The 21,769-nt window shown below is 42.5% G+C and overlaps 1 protein-coding gene across 6 annotated transcripts in view; it reads right to left on the minus strand.

The window, feature by feature from the left end:
* DYSF (dysferlin) overlaps nucleotides 1–21,769 on the minus strand; it is a 396,353-nt gene that overhangs the window by 96,577 nt on the left and 278,007 nt on the right. For all 6 annotated transcript variants that reach the window (XM_089652230.1, XM_089652225.1, XM_089652229.1 and 3 more), the window contains 4 exons: nucleotides 18,878–18,971; nucleotides 16,601–16,678; nucleotides 10,521–10,702; nucleotides 10,168–10,308 (listed from right to left, as the gene is read on the minus strand). In XM_089652230.1, the coding sequence (XP_089508356.1) occupies nucleotides 10,168–10,308; nucleotides 10,521–10,702; nucleotides 16,601–16,678; nucleotides 18,878–18,971 (495 nt within the window). The remainder of the gene's footprint in view (nucleotides 1–10,167; nucleotides 10,309–10,520; nucleotides 10,703–16,600; nucleotides 16,679–18,877; nucleotides 18,972–21,769) is intronic.

Raw genomic sequence — 21,769 nt, forward strand, 5'->3', positions numbered from 1 at the left:
AGAGAGGGGAATCTCCATGATATCATATACACATGCGTATTATTAATACGTTTCTGGTTAGTGCGCATTTCTAACTTTTGCACTGGGCATCAGCGAGCACCATTACTGGACTGTGATTTATTTATTGATTTATTTATTGATTTGCTTTGGTTTCATTTATTATTTATATCAATATAGTAACATCACATAGCGCTGCATTTTCTTTTTAGAATGATTCATTCCTGTTACTACAGCCTAATGCACTCCTAGCAGGAGAAAAACTGCCTAAAAATCCAACTAAAGCTGCACATGCGTTTAGGCACGTCAAGCATTTTTTATTATTTATTACAGGTACTTCTATAGTGTCATCAATTTACTCAGTACTTTACATATATATTGTACATTCACATCAGTCCCTAACCCTCAAGGGGCATACAATCTAAGGTCCCTAACTTACATTCATACATACACATACTAGGGACAATTTTAGACAGGAGTCAATTCACCTACCAGCATGTCTTTGGAGTGTTGGAGGATACCCACACAGGCACAGAGAGAACATGCAAACTCCAGGCAGGTGGTGTCGTGGGTGGGATTCGAACCGGCAACCCTAGTACTGCCAAGCAGAAGTGCTAACCACTCAGCCACTGTGCCACCTTTTGAGCATTAATGTATTCCATTGGCCAGAATATGAATTTACTCTGCCCATTGGATTGCATTAAGTCTAGGTTCACACCTATGCAGGTTGCATTTGAGGCGTTTCTGCATTGCATTTTTCACTTGCATTTTTGACGCGTTTGTGCATTGTTTTGCCGGTGGTGGTGGGGGGGGGGGGTTCATTTTTTTCTTATTGCTAGGCAGATTTTAAAACACAAAAAACGTGGCAAAACCAAAGCAAAAATGCAATACATTCTTTACTGGAGAGTTCCCATTGAAGTCTATAGAACCAAAAACGCAACGTTTTGTGTTAAAAGAACGCACCGGGCAGAGATGTGTGAACTTGTCCCATAGGAATGCATGTTAAATGGACTGTACTGAGTTTTTGCAAAACGCTGGGGAAAACGCTTAGGTGTGAACCTAGGGCAACAAACGTTCAAGCACGCCTAAACGCGTCAGTAATTTGGGAGCATCATGAGTTTGTTCTGCTCAAAAGTTCTCTCCTGAATGATCTTTTGATGGGTTTTTTTTTCAGCCTGTAAATGCTCCTCTTCTGATGCGCCTGTAGATGCCTATGTGTGCATGGAGGTTCACATGGACGTGTGTTTAACCACCTTCCGCCCGCCCTATAGTACAAAGACGGGCGCTAGGTGGTTCTCTTGTTCTGATAGGATGTCATATGACGTCCCACCATTCTCACTGCGCATGCGCGGCTCACGGAACACGCAGCGCGGCGATCGCCGGTGCGCTGTGTCCCTCGGACACAGCGGATCACGGAAAGAGCCGAAGATGTCGGCTCAGTCATGTGATCAGCTGTGTCCAATCACAGCTGATCACATGTACACACGGAAATGCCGGCTATCGGCATTTCTCTCCTCTCGAGCTGTCACGCTGACAGAGGAGAGGAGAGCCGGTAATCGGCTTTCCGCGGAGGGGACATGTACACTGATCATCAGGGCACTGATGATCAGTGTGCCCTGATGATCAGTGTTGCCCCAGAAGTGCCACCTGTCAGTGCTCATCAGTGCCACGTGCCAGTGCCAATCAGTGCACATCAATGCCACATATCAGTGCCCTTCTGAGCTGCCTTTCAATGTCACCCATCAGTGCCAGTCAGTGCCACCTATCAATGCCAATCAGTGCCACCTATCAGTACTTCCAATCAGTGCCACCTATCAGTGCCAGTCATTTTCCGCCTAACAGTGCCGCCTATCAGTGCCATATATCAGTGTCATGTATCATTGTCATGTATCAGTGCTGCCTTTAAGTGCCCATCAGTGATGCCTGTCAATGCCCATCAGTGCCACCTACCAGTGCCTCCTCATCAGTGCCCATCAGTGCCACCTATCAGTGTCCATCAGTGCCACCTATCAGTGTCCATCAGTGCCGCCTATCAGTGTCCATCAGTGCCGCCTATCAGTGTCCATCAGTGCAGCCTATCAGTGCCCATCACTGCAGCCTCATTAGTCCACATCAGTGAAGGAAAAAAATCACTTATTTACAAAACTGTATAACAAAAACTAAGAAAAAACTTTGTTTTTCAAAATTTTCAGTGGTTTTTGGTTTGTTTAAGAAAAAGTAAAAATCCCAGAGGTGATTAATACCACCAAAAGAAAGCTCTATCTGTCTCAAAAAAATGATAAAAATGTCATATGGGTACAATGTTGCATGACCGCGCAATTGTCATTCAAAGTGTGACAGCGCTGAAAGCTGGAAATTGGCCTGGGCAGGAAGGGGGTGAAAGTGCCCTGTAGGCGAGGGGTTAAAGGCTTAAAAAAACAACAAAAAAAACAAAACACCAAATGCATGTAAAAGCATCATTCAAGCCCAGTGTGCATGACGCCTTACAGCTAAAGCTAGACTGGCAGCATCTATGCAAAATCAGTTACATCAGAAATACAAATGATTAGTTGATGTGAATTATTTCCTTTATGGACATTGGGTGCTTACATTCTAGGGACATGGTTACCATTATACAATTTTTTCAGAGGTTGTTTCTTTGTTGGATTGGAGAAAATCTAATTCCATTGATGGCCATCTTTATGTAAAAAAGGGCCGAGCCGGAGGGAATACAGATGGAGATGCAGAACTAAGTACATGAGAAAGTACCCTGAGACTCCTTTTGTCTTTTTTTTTGCAGCTCCATCTATTCCAACTGTCTAGAACTCAATCAATGCCAATCACAAATAACTCTGCATGAAATTAGGGGACAAATTAAAGTGTTACTAAACCCACAACAGTACAATCAGTCTGTATATGTAGTAAAGCATACTAGGTATACTCACTGTGGAACCTAAGGGGTTAATCTTCTGCTATGTGTAAAAAGGCTGTTTGATCCTGTCTTCTCTGATCCTCCCCTTCTTCCAGTGCCCCCCTCTTATCTCCTGATAAGACATATCCTGTGGAGTCACTCTGCACATGCTCAGTTTGGTGTGTATCGCTATAGAGGTTTTTTTTTTTCTTGGTAGAGTGCATGTGATCAGCACAGGGACAATCAGCACTGTCCAGACAGAGGTCTGGGGTTCTGCATCCTCCTAGAGCAGAAATAAAACTCCTCCTACAAGATTTAACCAGAGCTCTAATGAACACTGATAGAAGTCACAAGACTGCTATATACTGCTGATGAGAAAAGGTATTTAGCAGTTTATATTTACTAAAATAATTGAATTTCCATGTCCTGTGTACTGCGGGAGAGCGGATATAGTGAATGCAGGGTCCTGGGAGACCAGATATAGTGAATGCAGGGTCCGGGGAGACCAGATATAGTGAATGCAGGATTCTGGGAGACCAGATATAGTGAATGCAGGGTCCGGGGAGACCGGATATAGTGAATGCAGGGTCCGGGGAGACCGGATATAGTGAATGCATGGTCCTGGGAGACCGGATATAGTGAATGCAGGGTCCGGAGAGACCGGATATAGTGAATGCAGGGTCCGAGGAGACCGGATATAGTGAATGCAGGGTCCGGGGAGACCGGATATAGTGAATGCAGGGTCCTGGGAGACCGGATATAGTGAATGCAGGGTCCGGAGAGACCAGATATAGTGAATGCAGGGTCCTGGGAGACCGGATATAGTGAATGCAGGGTCCGGGGAGACCAGATATAGTGAATGCAGGGGCCGGGGAGACTAGATATAGTGAATGCAGGGTCCGGGGAGAGCTGATATAGTGAATGCAGGGTCCGGGGAGACCAGATATAGTGAATGCAGGGTCCTGAGAGACCAGATATAGTGAATGCAGGGTCCTGGGAGACCGGATATAGTAAATGCAGGGTCCGGGGAGACCGGATATAGTGAATGCAGGGTCCTGAGAGACCAGATATAGTGAATGCAGGGTCCGGGGAGACCGGATATAGTGAATGCAGGGTCCTGGGTTTAGTAACACTTTAAACTGAAGCAGCAGCACAGAGGCGCACAGACAATCTACCCCAAAAATATAAACTTAAGTTTGCAGCCTTTAAATAGTCTTGTGCCCAATCTCCAACTTAATCTTTCCATATATAAAAGTTTATCTTTGCCTCATGCACACGGGATGTTTTTACAGCGGCTGTTTTTGGCTTTTGGCATTTTTTTCTACAGACAATAAACTCCCCAGCATGTTCTCCTATGTGTTCTTGCAGGAAGGGGTGTTTTTTGGCTGAAAAAAAAAAGCCAGAACTAGTGTGTTTCTAGAAGAGATTTTTTAGCTTTAAAAACACTCTAACGCCGTAAACATGGCAAAACACAGCAACCCAGTGTTTTTTAACATCTTTTGAGCCCAAACTGTATTTATTTATTTTTTTAGTGTAAAAAATGCTAACAGAGAAAAATGTGGCTAAACTCGGCAAAACACAGCTAAATATTAATACAGAAAAGCCAAAAAATGTGGAAAAACTCCAGTTTTTAAACACAATTTTATACAGCTAACGCTACCAGCGTTTTTAAAACGCCCCGTGTGCCTGAGGTCTTACAATAAAAGTCGAGTTTGTCTCTGCCCTCTCCCACCTCCTAAATATCCCTGAATGTGCACAGTGGCTAGATGGTTAGTACTACTGCCTGGCAGTACTAGGGTCGTTGGTTCGGATCCTAACCACAGCACCACCTGCCTGGAGTTTGCATGCTGTCCCTGTGCCTGCGTGGGTTTCCTCCCACACTCCAAAGACATGCTGTTAGCTGAATTGGCTCCTGTCTAAATTGGCCCTAGTATGTGTATGTATGAATGTGAGTTAAGGACTTTAGATTGTACGCCCCTTGAGAGTTAGGGATGGATGTGAATGTATAATATATATGTAAATCACTCATTGTGTTCATTCAGGAAAGGAAGAGGTGACATATTTACCAAACCCGTCCCCTAGTCTCCATCCTGAAGGATCCTATTGCATGATTGATGCTGCCAGTGGGAAGGAGAGGAGGGAAGTCAGCAGCACTGCAGGGGTGGGGCACATAGGGGGGGCCTGGGCAGCAGGGGGGAAACATATGGATCACAGGGAGGGTGATGGGTGCGTGGTGGGGGGGCAATTACTGGAACCGGTCCCCTGTATTGTTCTCTCTGCAGCAGCTGAAAGCCAACAGGAGGGAGAGGAAAAGAAGCCAGCTTTCAGCTGCTGCAGAGAGAGCCATACAGGGGATCAGTTCCAGCAATTGCCCCCCCCCCCCCCATTCCAATCACGTTCCCTGCTCACATCAAATTCACCCAGCTGCCTGGATCCTGTACAAGAGGATTGGTGGTATCCCCCCTTATCAACGACCCTGCCCACAATGCTTTACAGGCTCCTAACAAAATCAATAAATGCACTTTTTTTTTTACCTGCAAAAAAAAAAATGTGCATTTATAATATTATTTTGGAAAGGTGAACTTATCCTTTAAGAAATGCTTAGATTTCAGAACCACGTTAATGTTATAGGCAGCCTTAGAAACTCAAAAAAGAGACAGAAAAGCACAAATAGCGTATGCAGGTAACTAGATGTACGGACAAGAGCCTAGTTTATTGTGTTTTTGCAAACCACAGGTCCCTTGGACACAGCTTAGATGTGAACCTTTCACAAACAATATGCATTTCTAACTTTATTTCAAATGGCATGCCAAAGGCAATCTATAGAACATGAGATCTAAGCGGCTGAAGTTACAAGCAATTCCCATGATGGAGTCCATCACACCCTAAAACATGTGCAAGACTACATGAGATGGATGCTTGGGAGATGGGTGAAATTGCACTTTAATAAATAAAGTTTTAAACCTTATGTATAAACAACATGTCACATCATCATTCCTGAAAAGCTGAGTGTCTTGGTAGGATAGTACCCCTGTGTTACCATCAAAAATTATTTGCCACTAGTCCATTAACCCCCCTGGAGGTATTCCTGAGTGTAGCTCGAAGTAAACATTCAGTACCACAAGCGGTAACCCCGAGCTACTCAGGATTACCTTACAGCATTGCTCAGGGATTCCCTCGATCACTTACCTTGTCCTTCGCTCCCGCGATGTCCCCCCTGCAGCGTCCCCAGCCATCTCCTCCGGCCGATGTCGGCATCCGTCTTCTGGGTTCCGTTCCCTGCGACGTCGGGACGTACAGGGGGCGGAACCGGCGGGAAATTAAAAAATTTTAAAAGTGACATTCACTAAATACACTAAAATCACATAGTATAACATTCCTGTATCAAACCATTTCACATACATTTTGTCTCGAGTGCTTTGTCCGGCGCCCTGCCTGCATTTTGTCTGTTCTTTCTGCCTGGAAACTGAGAAACGTCCATGGCGTCCAAAAAGCGTCCCTTTAGGTCAAAAGCGGTTTTAGCCCGGCTAGAGAACAGCGATAGTAAATCAGAACCACTTGCAGAATTGAGTGCTAATGATTCGTGGGGGAAATTCGTCATCGGACACTGAAAACGATTCTGCGACTTTGCTCAGCGATGTGCGAACTTGGAGCTCTATTTCACATTTCAGTGTTTTTGGTTTGATTATATTATTGAATTAAATGTATTATTATTATATTATTATTTTTTATGATTATTTATTATATTATAATTTATGATTTCGTGTTTCACATTTTATCATACCCGGGATGTTTACTAGACTCTTGTTCGGACAGATTTCAGTGAGTTATTCCTAAGAATTACAGGCCTACAATAAAAAAAAAAACTTATTTCCATGCAAAAAAAGTACCGCTTTGAGCACAGAAATATGGACATAATCAGACCGCTAGGGAGGTTAAATAAAGTCATGATAAAAAAGTATTCTAGTGTAGGGAACTGTTATTTTATACACTAGTTGTGGTTTATTTACATCCATATACAGCCACAACCATAGAGGTCCCATTACAGACAAGTCCCTGGGTGTGCTTCCTGCCCCTACAAGGAGGTCAGGAAACCCCAGGATGATATACAGTTGTTTTCCAGGAAGTATCAGGCAGAGGGTTCCAGCCTGCCATGTGCTATGTATCTGGGGAGAGCTGTGTGGTAATTCTGTGAGTAATGATCCAGATTAACAAGGCTGCTATCTATTTAGTTGTTACTGAAGCAGATTAGGTCTGCCTCTGTTATATTTCAACTTCTGTATAGGAACCCTAATATCTCTGTAAGAGAGAGATTTGTGGTTCATTATCATTATTCTATTTACACACTGCAGAATCCTTATAGTTGTCATATATATATATATATATATATATATATACAGTCATGGCCGAAATTGTTGGCACCCTTGATATTTTTCCTGAAAATCAAGTATTTCACACAAAAAAGGTATTGCATTAACACATGTTTTGCTATACACATGTTTATTCCCTTTGTATGTATTGGAACAAATATAAAACAGAGGCAGAAAAGCAAATATGACATAATGTCACACAAAACCCCAAAAATGGGCTGGACAAAAGTATTGGCACCCTTAACTTAATATTTGGTTGCACACCCTTTGGAAAACATAACTGAAATCAGTCGCTTCCTATAACCATCAATAAGCTTCTGACACCTCTCACCCGGAATTTTGGACCACTCTTCCTTTGCAAACAGCTCCAGGTCTCTCTTATTGGAAGGACACCTTTTCCCAACAGCAATTTTAAGATCTCTCCACAGGTGTTCAATGGGATTTAGATCTGGGCTCATTGCTGGCCACTTCAGAACTCTCCAGCGCTTCTTTGCCATCCATTTCTGAGTGCTTTTTGACGTATGTTTGGGGTCATTGTCCTGCTGGAAGACCCAGGATCTTGGACGCAAACCCAGCTTTCTGACACTGGGCCCTACAGTGCGACCCAAAATCCTTTGGTAATCCTCAGATTTCATGATGCCTTGCACACAGTCAAGGCACCCAGTGCCAGAGGCAGCAAAACAACCCCAAAACATCATTGAACCTCCACCATATTTTACCGTAGGTACTGTGTTTTGTTCTTTGTAGGCCTCATTCCGTTTTCGGTAAACAGTAGAATGATGTGCTTTACCGAAAAGCTCTATCTTGGTCTCATCTGTCCACAAGACGTTTTCCCAGAAGGCTTTTGGCTTACTCAAGTACATTTTGGCAAACTGTAGTCTTGCTTTTTTATGTCTCTGTGTCAGCAGTGGGGTCCTCCTGGGTCTCCTGCCATAGCGTTTCATTTCATTTAAATGTCGACGGATAGTTCGCGCTGACACTGATGCTCCCTGAGCCTGCAGGACAGCTTGAATGTCTTTGGAACATGTTTGGGGCTGCTTATCCACCATCCGGACTATTCTGCGTTGCAATCTTTCATCAATTTTCCTCATCCGTCCACGACCAGGGAGATTAGCTACAGTGCCATGGGTTGCAAACTTCTTGATAATGTTGCGCACTGTGGACAAAGGCAAATCTAGTTCTCTGGAGATGGACTTGTAACCTTGAGATTGTTGATATTTTGCCACAATTTTGGTTCTCAGGTCCTCAGACAGTTCTCGTCTCCTCTTTCTGTTGTCCATGCTTAGTGTGGCACAGACAGACACACAATGCAAAGGTTAAGTGAACGTCTCTCCTTTTTATCTGCTTTCAGGTGTGATTTCTATATTGCCCACACCTGTTACTTGCCCCAGGTGAGTTTACAGGAGCATCACATGCTTGTAACATTCTTATTTATCCGCAGTTGTGAAAGGGTGCCAATACTTTTGTCCAGCCCATTTTTGGAGGTTTGTGTGACATTATGTCGAATTTGCTTTCTTTCCTCCCTTTTTTTGTTTTGTCCCAATACACACAAAGGGAATAAACATGTGTATAGCAAAACATGTGTTAATGCAATACGTTTCGTGAGAAATACATGATTTCCTGGAGAAATATCAAGGGTGCCAACAATTTCGGCCATGACTGTATATAGATCAGTGTTTTCACCTGCATAAGACTGTCAGATGAACTTTCTATTAATTGCAGTGTATCATTGCAGCCTCTTTGCTTGAAGAGCCTTATTGATCTGGATCTCTCTTTAGCTAGGATTAGCATAGGGAGCGTTGGATAAGATTAGGCTAGAGGTAGGTTAGGCATCCGACGGACACTTAGACAGATAGAGGCCCGGTTGCATTGACAGCCCAGTTTAGGGATAGGGACTAAGAGTAAGGATAGATAGGGCATTTTATCCTTTTAGGTGATGTGCTAACATTTTGTTCTTCTCTTGTAGATAGAACGATGGCGGGAAGGGGGATATTATTGTTCTGTTTGTGGCTTTTCTGTATTTCCACTTGTGGATTTTGGTGGGGGTGGGGATATGCTAATAAAGGGGTTGCTGGGGTGTTTTGATGTCCTTTTCTTTGTATTTACATATGTAAATATTTTGGGGGTGGGAGTGATGTCAAATGCTAATGAAGGGGTGGGAGGGAATATGTTAATGTGTATTTGATGCTGTTTATTTTGTAAAAATTGAATTGTTGGAAATGTTCTGTACTTTTTTGAAACACCTTTTTTGTTTCTAATGCTGTGACTGTAACGTGTTGCTTTTATGAACTTTTAAATAAAAGAATTAAAAAATTTTATCCTTTTAGGTGATGCATCGCTGATCTTCAGACAAGCAGTGCAATCATCCGCATGTTACTTGGACGCCATCACAGCATCTAAAGTGGAAGCGTGCATCTTATTGACTCTCACCTCTCCAGGGGCCCCTGCAACCGGACTGCGCTATAACCCTTGGTTGGAGGTATTCTGTATACTACATGCACATACACCCGGGTATAATTGCAACCTCCCAATTTATGCTAAATTGTAATTCCTGAATGTTATTCTTATGCATCCTGTTTTATGTGACTGCTTTATATAAACTTTGCATTAATCTCATACAGGTGTGGTGACATGTTTATCATGTTAGAAATATAAGCTGGGGGCATTAATACTGCTATGTATAGTTACTTTAAGTTGTCTACCTGTTACATTCCTAGAAAGGGGTGAGTCTCCTCAATTGCAGGATCCCTATTCTAGGTGGAGGCACTGCCATTCGTATTATCACAACCCCCTCTTCCATATAGCGAAGGCTCAGGATTGCCTACTCATATACAGGTTAGCGCCATAGCTTGTTTGGTGTGGGCCATTTCACATAACCCCCCCCCAAAACAGGGCTACACTAGTATTTACCTTTTCCCTGTGAATGAGTTCAAAGGCTGCCAGAAGTTCGCCTACATTCTTCTCACCCATAAATATCGGATACCAGGATAGTTTTGGTGAACGCTGTAGACTTGGCTTACAAATACACCGTCCCATGTATTCATCTGCTCCCTACATAACAAGAAAAAAGTTAACATTGTTGCACAGCACAAAAATATGGACTCACATTTGCTATACAGCAAGACAAGATGGAGTCATTACTGCTACACTATGGGAATCACTATAACAAGATGGAGGTTTGTGGCATATTAATTAAAAAAAAAAAAACACATGAAAAGCAGCTTCTAATAATAGGTCAGTCTGCTGGCTCTCCATGTACTCACGTAGGTGTCATGGTCATATATCTCCACCACAATACTGGGAGGAAATTCCGCTATCATCTCGGGACCTCCAAATATTTCTATTTCATGGAAGATGAGCGTCTGGTCCCAGGTTGGATTTAAAGTGTTTTTCCCCACCACTGTCTTTTGGCTCTGATGGAGGAAGGACACAATGGCGTACGGGTCTGGAATCAAAAAAGAAGAGAACAGAGGGCATTAATGGATGGACAATACTTACCCCTCAGTAAGCCTAAAATTAGGACAGGGCTGTCAGTGATAAACCCAAACTGTTTAGCAAAGCTGTTTTTTTTTTTTTTTGCGGCACCCCAGATTATTAGGCAACCTATTTTGTTGAATTTGCCATGGGAACAATGCCAAACCCACAACTGAGGGTCTCAAAAAATGTAAAATGAACCTTTGATGCTCATTCTTAACTACTTCCCGTCTGGTCCATGTACAGTTGCAAGAAAAAGTATGTGAACCTCTTGGGATTACGTGGAGTTTTGCATGAATTGGGCATAAAATGTGCTCTGAATGTCATCTAAGTCACAACAATAGAAGAACACAATCTGCTGAACAGTTTTGTGAAGAGCAGTGGTCCAAAATGACTCCAGATCGTTGTGCAGGTCTGATCTGCAACTACAGGAAACGTTTGGTTGAGGTTATTGCTGCCAAAGGAGGGTCAACCAGTTATTAAGTCCAAAGGTTCACATACTTGTTCCTCCCTGCACTGTGAATGTTTACATGTTATGTGCAATTAAACCATGGCAACATCTAATGTTTGTGTAGTATTATGTTCAGCAGACTGTATTCTTCTATTGTTGTGACTTAGATGACGTTCAGAGCACATTTTATGCCCAATTCATGCAAAACTCCACGTAATCCCAAGGGGTTCACATACTTTTTCTTGCAACTGTATATAAACTGCGGGATGGGAGCAGTGCAGGAGCGGGTGGCCGTTTATAAACGTCCTCCCGCTTCCCTGCCTGTGCGCACTCCCTAGGAGTGATCACATGAATCGTCACCTCACAGAGGTGTTCCGGCTTATGTATGTAAGCTAAGCTACTTATTAAAGTGGTTCTAAAGTCCCAAGGTATTTTACCTTCATGCACAGCCAGTGAGCCAAACAGGAGAGGGAACGGGCGGGGTCAAGCCGCGACGCTGTGTGTGAATGGCATGCTGAGCAGCAGCTCAGAAGTGTGCCTGCTCAGGTGCCCCCATAGCAAGCTGTTTGCTATGGGGGTTACCCGACAGGAGGGAGGGGCCAGGAGCGCCGGCAGGGAGACCCGAGAAGAGGAGGATCTGGGCTGCTCTGTGCAAAACCATTGCACAGAGCAGGTACATATGACATGTTTGTTATTTTTGAGAAAAAAAACAAGACTTTAGTATCATAGAAATAAAATATGCAGCGCTTTTAAAATTAAAATATGAACAAGCAGAAAATCAGAACATGAACAGCATAACTGCATGACAAACTCAGTCCATATTGCATGGTGCGATAAGGTGATAGGTGCAATTGTCCCAATAATCCATGTTCAGAGAAATTCGTGACTCTTGTGATCTCGTGATTTGTACAAAAAATGCACTAACCAGATAGCGCAATAAATGCGCATGGAGCAATTAAGACCCGCTCCTGGTGCTCTGGACTTGTAATATTAGGAGGATGTCATCTGCAGGTTTGGCCACCAGATGTCATCAATCCAGGTATATTGGTAAGTCATCCACCAGAGAGATCATCAGCGGGGGAGGGGGTGATCATACATCATTCCCAAACAGGCGTAACCTTCAAAAACGGGCTCCCATACAATAGATGAGACCCAGAGAAGCCTCTGATAGTGTAGTATGTCTTTAATAGGTAAAACTTACACCAAGTACAATTGAAGGAAAAAACTTACATCAAAGCAAAGTTTGGCCACCAGGGCGTCAGTCAGGATGGCCATCCTGACTGACGCCCTGGTGGCCAGACTTTGCTTTGATGTAAGTTTTTTCCTTCAATTGTACTTGGTGTAAGTTTTACCTATTAAAGACATACTACACTATCAGAGGCTTCTCTGGGTCTCATCTATTGTATGGGAGCCCGTTTTTGAAGGTTAAGCCTGTTTGGGAATGATGTATGATCACCCCCTCCCCCGCTGATGATCTCTCTGGTGGATGACTTACCAATATACCTGGATTGATGACATCTGGTGGCCAAACCTGCAGATGACATCCTCCTAATATTACAAGTCCAGAGCACCAGGAGCGGGTCTTAATTGCTCCATGCGCATTTATTGCGCTATCTGGTTAGTGCATTTTTTGTACAAATCACGAGATCACAAGAGTCACGAATTTCTCTGAACATGGATTATTGGGACAATTGCACCTATCACCTTATCGCACCATGCAATATGGACTGAGTTTGTCATGCAGTTATGCTGTTCATGTTCTGATTTTCTGCTTGTTCATATTTTAATTTTAAAAGCGCTGCATATTTTATTTCTATGTTTCTATCTGGGTCCCAAGGTTACCTTTTATGCTAGCTGCTTCACTTACATGTTCCCAGCGCTCTATTACCTACTTATACAAGACTTTAGTATCACTTTAAGGAAAAAAAATGTCAATTCCAAAAGTCAAACATGCGTTGCCAAGTATGCTGTCACTAAGGCCGTCCACGAAAAGTGTACTGTTCCTTATAGTGTTTCTAAAGGTATTTTTTTTTACAGAAATAACAAAAATGTATTAATATTAATAAAGTAATAAAGTGAGCGCTCAGCAGCTGAAACACTCAAGGTAACCAATATACAGTTGCAAGAAAAAGTATGTGAACCCCTTGGGATTCTGTGGAGTTTTGCATGAATTGGGCATAAAATGTGCTCTGTGTTTACATGTTATGTGCAATTAAACCATGGCAACATCTAATGTTTGTGTAGTATTATGTTCAGCAGACTGTGTTCTTCTATTGTTGTGACTTAGATGACGTTCAGAGCACATTTTATGCCCAATTCATGCAAAACTCCACGTAATCCCAAGGGGTTCACATACTTTTTCTTGCAACTGTATATTAGTGCCAATTTAGACAGGAGCTGATTAACTTACCAGCGTGTCTTTGGAGTGGAAGAAACCCACATAGGCACATGGAGAACATGCAAACACCAGGCAGGTAGTGCTGTGGTTGAGATTAGAACCAACAACCCTAGTGCTGCCAGGTGGAAGTGCTAACCTGTTAAGCCGCTGTGCTGGCCAAAATTGTTTGGTGCTACGGGATGGCATGGTTTGCATACAGTATACAGTGGATATAAAAAGTCTTCACACCCCTGTTAAAATGTCAGGTTTCTGTGATGTAAAATAATGAGATAAAAATAAATCATTTCAGAACTTTTTCCACCTTTAATGTAACCTGTAAACTGTACAACTCAGTTGAACAACAAACTGAAATCTTTTAGGTGGAGGGAAGTAAAAATAAAAAACTAAAATAATATGGTTGCATAAGTCAGTGGCAGGAATAGTGCCTAAGGGCCAGATAAAGGCACATTTTATGCCCAATTCATGCAAAACTCCACATAATCCCAAGGGGTTCATACTTTTTCTTGCAAATGTAAAACCTTGTCATAGACATATAATAAATAAGTGCAGCGCTAAAAATGAGTATTGGCAAAGTCTGTCCCAAGTTGGAAATAACAAAATCACTATGAATATAAATAATTTCCTCAATAAAAATGACAGTCTGTGTAATAAAATGGTGTGGCATAACAATCAAATCCAGTGGCGGTGCTCCAAATAGTGTGGTAAAAATTACGCACTCACCAGATGAGTAATTTAAGTACGCAGTGTATGAATCAATGGAGGTCTCCTTAACAGATATGGGTCTGGTCTGGAACGCAAATAATCCTCCTTCAGGGTGGTGTTGTTATGAGCCCTCAGAAGAGTAAGAAGATCCAGCTGGCCAGAGGTCCCTTTAAGGGATGGATGGGTACAGGTGCTCCCCTCTCTGGATACGGTGGATGGATGACTGGATCAAAGCGGGCTACCATCATCCAGCCACAGACTACTGTGTCTCTGTTACCTCTCAGGAGCTTCACAAACTGCCCGTCCCATGTGACTGGCAGTTTGTGAAGCTCCCGATCCTCCTCTTCTCAGGTCCCTTACTGGTTCTCCTGACTCCTCTTCGGTGGGTGCCCCCATTGGAAGCCTCTTCCTAGGGGGGCACTAGTACCGTCCATAGACACAAACATCGGGACTCGCCGCCACGCCCCTTTGTCATAAGATATGATTGATACCAGCACTATCAGTAAGCTCTGTGGGAGGGAGAAAGAGGAGAGATCCGCCGCTCTCATGCACATTACTGGATCGGGATGGGCTCAAGTAAGTGTTGGAGGTGGGGCACTGGATACAGATTTTTTTTTTACCTTCATGCATAGAATGCAAGAAGGTAAAAAAAAAAAAACTTCAGCCTTTAGAACCACGTTATTACCACATACAGATTTAAGGCATCCCTTAAACCTGTAACGTAAAGGATTTGTATATTGTCAATGTCACCCTGGAAGCCAAATGAAAAGACCCCTCTATGTCTCCCTACTGTATAGTTTTTTGTTTTTTTTTAAATGTCATTGGTGCATGTTCCCCAGAAAGCAGAAAGTGCTCAGCTCCCTTCCTTCCTTTTTTTTTTTTTTTTTTTTTTAAACAATAATTTGACTATTATCTCTAAAAAAAAAAGGCCAGAAGATACTAAGAAGATTCACCCCTCCGTAGACTTTCAGCACAAACCCTCATCAAATCAAAGCCAAGCAGGTTTGCTCATACCTCCTGGGCAGATCAGGATGCTTGTTCTGTGATATATGAAGATTCAAATGTAGTATAGCCCAAATTCTATGAGACTTAAAGCTGCTGTGACTGGATGGGGCTGGACAGTGGAGAGTGGTACTAACATTCAGGGCAGCACGCACCGAGGGACAATCGCCCAGAATGGATGAAGTCTGCGTTCGGATCATTCATTCCTGGACACATAATGCCCTAAACATTTATTCCAGCACTTCACTGAATAGCTATTAACCACCTCCTGTCCGGCCGTTGTATATAAACGGTGGCAGTGCAGGGTCAGGTGGCCATTTATAAACGGCCTCCCCGCACCCTGCTTGTGCTCGCTCCGGACACAGTGAAACACCGATCGTCGGACGGGACCTCTGTACGAGGTCCCCATCATGTGATCACTAATTGGCGAATCAGTGATCACATGAAGAGTAGTAAGCAAGATGTCACTTGTGACATCATTGCTTACTACGTGTGAAATCTGTGAATTATCACAGAGGTCACATGGTACAAGGCTATTCACAACAGCCTTGTACCATGTGACAAGCTGTGACCAATCACAGCTCACTCAGTAGTTCTCAATGGCTGCAAGAATGCAGCTAGAGAGAAGAAATGATTGCTTTTACATCCTTTATGGGTGTAAAAGCAATCCGTGTAAAAAAAAAAAAAATCTTCATCACCCCCCCGCAAGTAGTACAGTGTCACCATGGTGACACTGTACTGCTAGGGTGACAGTATGCAAAAAAAAATAAATAAAAAATAATATAAAAAAATTAAGAAAAAAAAATGTTTAAAAATTATAATTTTTGGTTATAAACTAATTTGGGTTATTTTTTTTTATTAATAAAAAAATGAAATAAATTTTGGCCAAGATTTATGATGAAATACTATTTATTTACAACATTTTATAAGAAACACTTTTTTCAAAATTTTTGGACTTTTTAATTTACATAGCAAAAAAAAATAAATTCCCAGTGGTGAATAAATACCACCGAAATAAAGCTTTATCTGTCTCAAAAAAAAATGCTAAAAAATTCATATAGGTACATTGTTGCATGACCGCGCAATTTTCATTCAAAGTGTGACAGCGTTAAAGCTGAAAATTTGGCCTGGACAGGAAGGGGGTAAAAGTGTCTGGACTGGAAGTGGTTAAAATCCATCATAAGAAGCATACACAGGCACTGTTTTGGGGTATTCTACTTTATCATGCATTAGGCTGTCCACACACATTACAATCTGATTGTACAATGTTCTGTAGATTAACCAACAACCACTGTGCTAGATAAGGTGCAGCTCACCAGAAAAGCTGTCTTTATCCATTGGGATCAAGTTACGGGCTTGGTAGAGGTAACAACGCAGGTGGTAACGGTTTCCATCTATGACACAAAAAAAAGATATCTTCATGAATAATGCTAAACTATTAATTGGTTACATTTACAATACAATTTACTAATAAGGATGAAAAACAGGATTATTCTACATTACCTTACAATCTGTTTTTTTGGGGTTTACAGTAACTCTTATATGACGGGGTAACACTGTATAACCCAAATGTCTGAGTAACTAATATCTTCCCATGTCCCTCAATGGGCGATAGAAAATAAGAAATTTGTACTTAAAGTAAAATATATTTTACTTGAAGTCCATCAAGGAAGTAATTCTTACATTCTATAATGGAATCATATCAGAATAACGGAGTGCGGTGTATCTTAGGCCTCAATGGGTGGTTGCACTCCCCCTTCCCCCTTGACCACCCACCAAAAGCCTCACAAGGCAGTGGAAGGGGATTATACATGCATTGTCATTCATTACAGCACATACCGATCAGTGGGTCCCGGCCAATGATTTATGGCAGAGCTCTGTCCTGACAGCGGCGATGTGCCGGTTTTTGTTTCCCTGCAAATAAAGATGGGCTGTATGTTCGAGTTGAACGTGTGTTTGGCGAACACACAAATGGCAAGGGCGGGCGTTTGTCGGGCTGTTCGCCCGCCACGCTCCACAATGCATTGTGACTGGCCAAAGGTCAGGTGCAATGCTTTGGCCAATCACAGCACATGATGATGTCATAAGAGAGCGACCCCGCCCCCTAGTGATGTCACCACACTATTTTGGAACTGCCATTCTGGCGCAACTGTCAGACGGTCGGGACCCAGCGTTGAGAGCGGAGTGGGTTTTTTCTTCTTTTTTCGGGAAGGGGGTGGGCATTGTAATTGATGTTGGATCTATTTCGAGGGACATTTTTTAAATTTTTATTTTAAATATAGGACTTGTCAAAGGCCATCTACTGTCATTTTTCCGCTACACTTTTTTTGTGAATAGGTAGTGGTACCTTGTAGCCCATACTCATTCACATAGGGGGGCGGAGATCTGGGGGCCCCCTTGTTAAAGGGGGCTTCCAGATTCTCATGAGCCCCCTGCCCGCAGACCCCCACAACCACCAGCCACGGTTATGGGGAAGAGGTCCTCGTCCCCCCTGCCCAAAGCACCCCCACCATGTTGAGGGCATATGGCCTAGTGTGGTTCAAGAGGGGGGGTTGTTAGCTCGTTCCCCCCCCCCCCCCCTCCCTTTCCTGACCTGCCGGGCTACATGCTAGGATAAGGGTCTGGTATGGATTTGTTTTAAATGCCATTTGTTTTAAATTTTCACATGGGGGTTCCCCTCAAACTCTATACCAGACCTGAAGGGCTTGGTATGGCTGGGGGGACCCCATCCTGACAGCTGAAACAATAAAGAGTGTTTTTAGTAGCTGTGCGGTATCTTACCGCATACTCAGATGCAGTAAGATACCGCTTAGTGAATTGTCCCCTCTGTTCGAAGTTTGCAGTCAAATGTTCGAGCGCGAACTGAACAGGGGGTGTTTGGCTTATCACTACCTGCAAAGCAGGGAATAAAAACCAGCACATCTCTTAGTAAAATCAGCAGCACACAGTAAACACTTAACACATTGTTAGGCACACAAATAACCCTTTTATTGCCCCTAGATGTTAAGCACCTTCCCACCTTGTCATTAGTACAGTGACAGTGTATATTATTATCACTTATCACTGTATTAGTGTCATTGGAGATGTCAGTGGCAGTTAGTCAGTTCTCACAAAGTGTCAGACAGCCCGCCGTACTATCACAGTCCCACTATAAGTCGTTGGTCGCTGCCATTACTAGTATAAGAAGAAATAAATAAATAAAATCTCCAGTCTCTATACCATAGTTTGTAGACGCTATAACTTTCCTGCAAAACCAATTAATATACACTTACTTGAATTTTATTTTTACCAAACATGTAGCAGAATACCTTTTGCCCAAAATTTATGAAGAAATTAGATTATTTTTATTGGGTCTTTTTTTGTTTAGATCATAAAAAATAAAAAAACCCAATCGTGATCAAATGTTAAAAAAAAAAGATATACATTTTGTTTATGTACAGCATTGCATGACCACACAATTACCAGTTAAAGTAGTGCAATGCTGAACTGCAAAAAATGTCCTGATCATGAAGGGAGTAAAAATCTTCTGGAGGTCAAGTGGTTAAGTTCCAGCATGAAGGACAATAAGACTTTGTAGAACGTGTTTTACTCACAATCAAAAATACAGGATATTGTAGGTCTGTTCACTCCGAAACTCAGAGTACAAGTGTTCTTTCCATCATCACTTTTGTCATCAGTGACTCCACCCTGCAACATAATAGACAGCAATACAGAGGTTTATAAAAGGATTCAGCAGCAAAATGCTCTCAGTTGTAGGCCATAAAGGACAATGCAACTAACAAAATAAAAGTCCTGCCTAAGGACATACAGCACACAATGCCCACTGCTACCTTTTATTATACAGAAAAAAGCTGCTTCTGTGTCAGTTTCACTTTGTTATGCAGGCCATAGACGGGTCGAAAATCGGCCGATTTTTCGGCCGAAAATAAAATCGGCCGATTTTCGGATCGTTAGGGGGCTATTTTTTCGGCCGTTTTTCGGTATTTTGGCAGATTTTTTTTATCGGCCGATTTTCGCGGCAATGATGGGCAAATCGGCCGATTTTTTACCGATAAAAAAATCTGCGCATGAGCAGTGACCTGCAAGAGGAAGACAAAAAGAAGAAGAGGAAGAGGATGAAGAAGAGGATGAAGAAGAGGATGAAGAAGAGGATGAAGAAGAAGAAGAGGATGGAGGATGAAGAAGAAGAAGAGGAGGATGAAGAAGAGGAGGATGAAGAAGAGGAGGATGAAGAAGAGGAGGATGAAGAAGAGGAGGATGAAGAAGAATAAGAGGATGAAGAAGAATAAGAGTTAGAAGAAGAGGAGGATGAAGATGAAGAAGAGGAGGATGAAGATGAATAAGAGGATGAAGATGAATAAGAGGATGAAGAAGAAGAAGAGGAGGATGAAGAAGAAGAAGAGGAGGATGAAGAAGAAGAGGAGGATGAAGAAGAAGAAGAGGAGGATGAAGAAGAAGAGGAGGATGAAGAATAAGAGGATGAAGAAGAATAAGAGGATGAAGAAGAATAAGAGGATGAAGAAGAATAAGAGGATGAAGAAGAATAAGAGGATGAAGAAGAATAAGAGGATGAAGAAGAATAAGAGTTAGAAGAAGAATAAGAGGATGAAGAAGAAGAATAAGAGGATGAAGAAGAAGAATAAGAGGATGAAGAAGAAGAATAAGAGGATGAAGAAGAAGAATAAGAGGATGAAGAAGAAGAATAAGAGGAGGATGAAGAAGAATAAGAGGAGGATGAAGAAGAATAAGAGGAGGATGAAGAAGAAGAATAAGAGGAGGATGAAGAAGAAGAATAAGAGGAGGATGAAGAAGAATAAGAGGAGGATGAAGAAGAATAAGAGGATGAAGAAGAAGAAGAAGAATAAGAGGATGAAGAAGAAGAAGAAGAAGAGGATGATGAAGAAGAAGAAGAGGATGATGATGAAGAAGAAGATGATGATGATGAAGAAGAGGATGAAGAAGAAGAAGAGGATGAAGAAGAAGAGGATGATGAAGAGGATGAAGAAGAAGAATAAAAGTTTGAAGAAGAAAAGGATGAAGAAGAGGATGAAAAAGAAGAGGATGAAGAGGAAGAAGAAGAGGATGAAGAAGAGGATGAAAAAGAAGAGGATGAAGAGGAAGAAGAAGAGGATGAAAAATAAGAGGAATTTCAGTCCGGCAAAAAGTGTCCCTGCAGAGAGCTCCGCTATTTCTTTGACAGTTCCTTGACATTTATAGCGGTTGCAACATTGTATCTATTTGTTTCCGAATAAAAACATCTGTATCCTAAATGGATACAAATAGATACATTGTTGCAACCGCTATAAATGTCAAAGAAATAGCGGAGCTCTCTGCAGGGACACTTTTTGCCGGCTGTAGACGGGATGAAAATCGGCCGATTTTTTTTTTTTTTTTTTTTTACCATTGCTGGTAACATCGGCCGCTTGAACGACCGATTTTTCGTTTTTTAAAAGAAAAATCGGCTGTTTTTCTCCCGTCTATGGCCTGCATTACTGGAGCCCTGACTTTTCCAGACTTCATGACCTAGCCCTGTCAGCTGACATCCCCCTGCCCAATGACATTGCAGGTGTGATAACACATGTGGTCTACCAACCCCTAAGTATGAATAACCAAGATTGGGCCAATGCACAGACACAAATGGGGTTGAATAACTAAAGGTTGTACACTTTGCAAGGGATTTTCCCCCGTAGCTTAATGAATAAGGTGAAGTTTAAATTTCCAAAGAATACCCAATCACGTGCAAGGAAACTAAAAAAAACAGCATTTTGGCTAGGACATGATTGAATGACAGAAGTCAGCAGAGCTTCACCACACTCAAAAGAGCAACTTCCCTTGAAAAGTGAATGGTCTTTAGTAAACCAACCCAAGAGGAATCTGTGCTGTGATGTAGGAGGGGAACAGTAACGATTGGGGCCCCGCAGTAGCCAAAGAATGGCCAAAGCAAGCATTGTTTGTATACTTTTGGCATTTAAAGGACAACCTTACTTTTAGGGAATGATTAATGCAACTTGTAGTGCTGCTCAAAGTTGTATGCCTGGAAGTAACCCAACTGGTTCTCAAGAACTGAAGTCCTAGCATTGATTCAGAGGCAATGAAAATGAAGAAGGGTGGACGTTGCATTGACCTTCCCAGTTGAATAGAGGTGTTGGCCCAGCTGCTGCTCCAGCCATGCCCCCTGACCCATTTTGCCCTGCCCACTGGGGGGCTTGATCACAGAGGTAAACCTTTAGGGACGTTGGTTCTAGCCAACCCTTCTTTTTCGAGCATGGGCTCCTTTCATTCCTATTGGTGAGCCATTCTCCGAGGGGCCACTGCAGGCTGCCATGAGTCCAACTACCCATAATGAGGTGCAGTGCGCCTGTGCAGAATCAAGAGGAGTCACCCAGGACCACCTCGAAGGTAACATCACTGGATTGGGGCACTAAAGGTGAAGTTAATCCTTTAAAAATATTCTCCCAAGATCAATTAAGACTCTCCAGCCACTG

This window comes from Staurois parvus, unplaced genomic scaffold, assembly GCF_062004578.1.
Source record: "Staurois parvus isolate SC_StPar_1 unplaced genomic scaffold, SC_StPar_1.0 ptg000675l, whole genome shotgun sequence".
In the NCBI taxonomy this organism is placed as follows: domain Eukaryota; kingdom Metazoa; phylum Chordata; class Amphibia; order Anura; family Ranidae; genus Staurois; species Staurois parvus.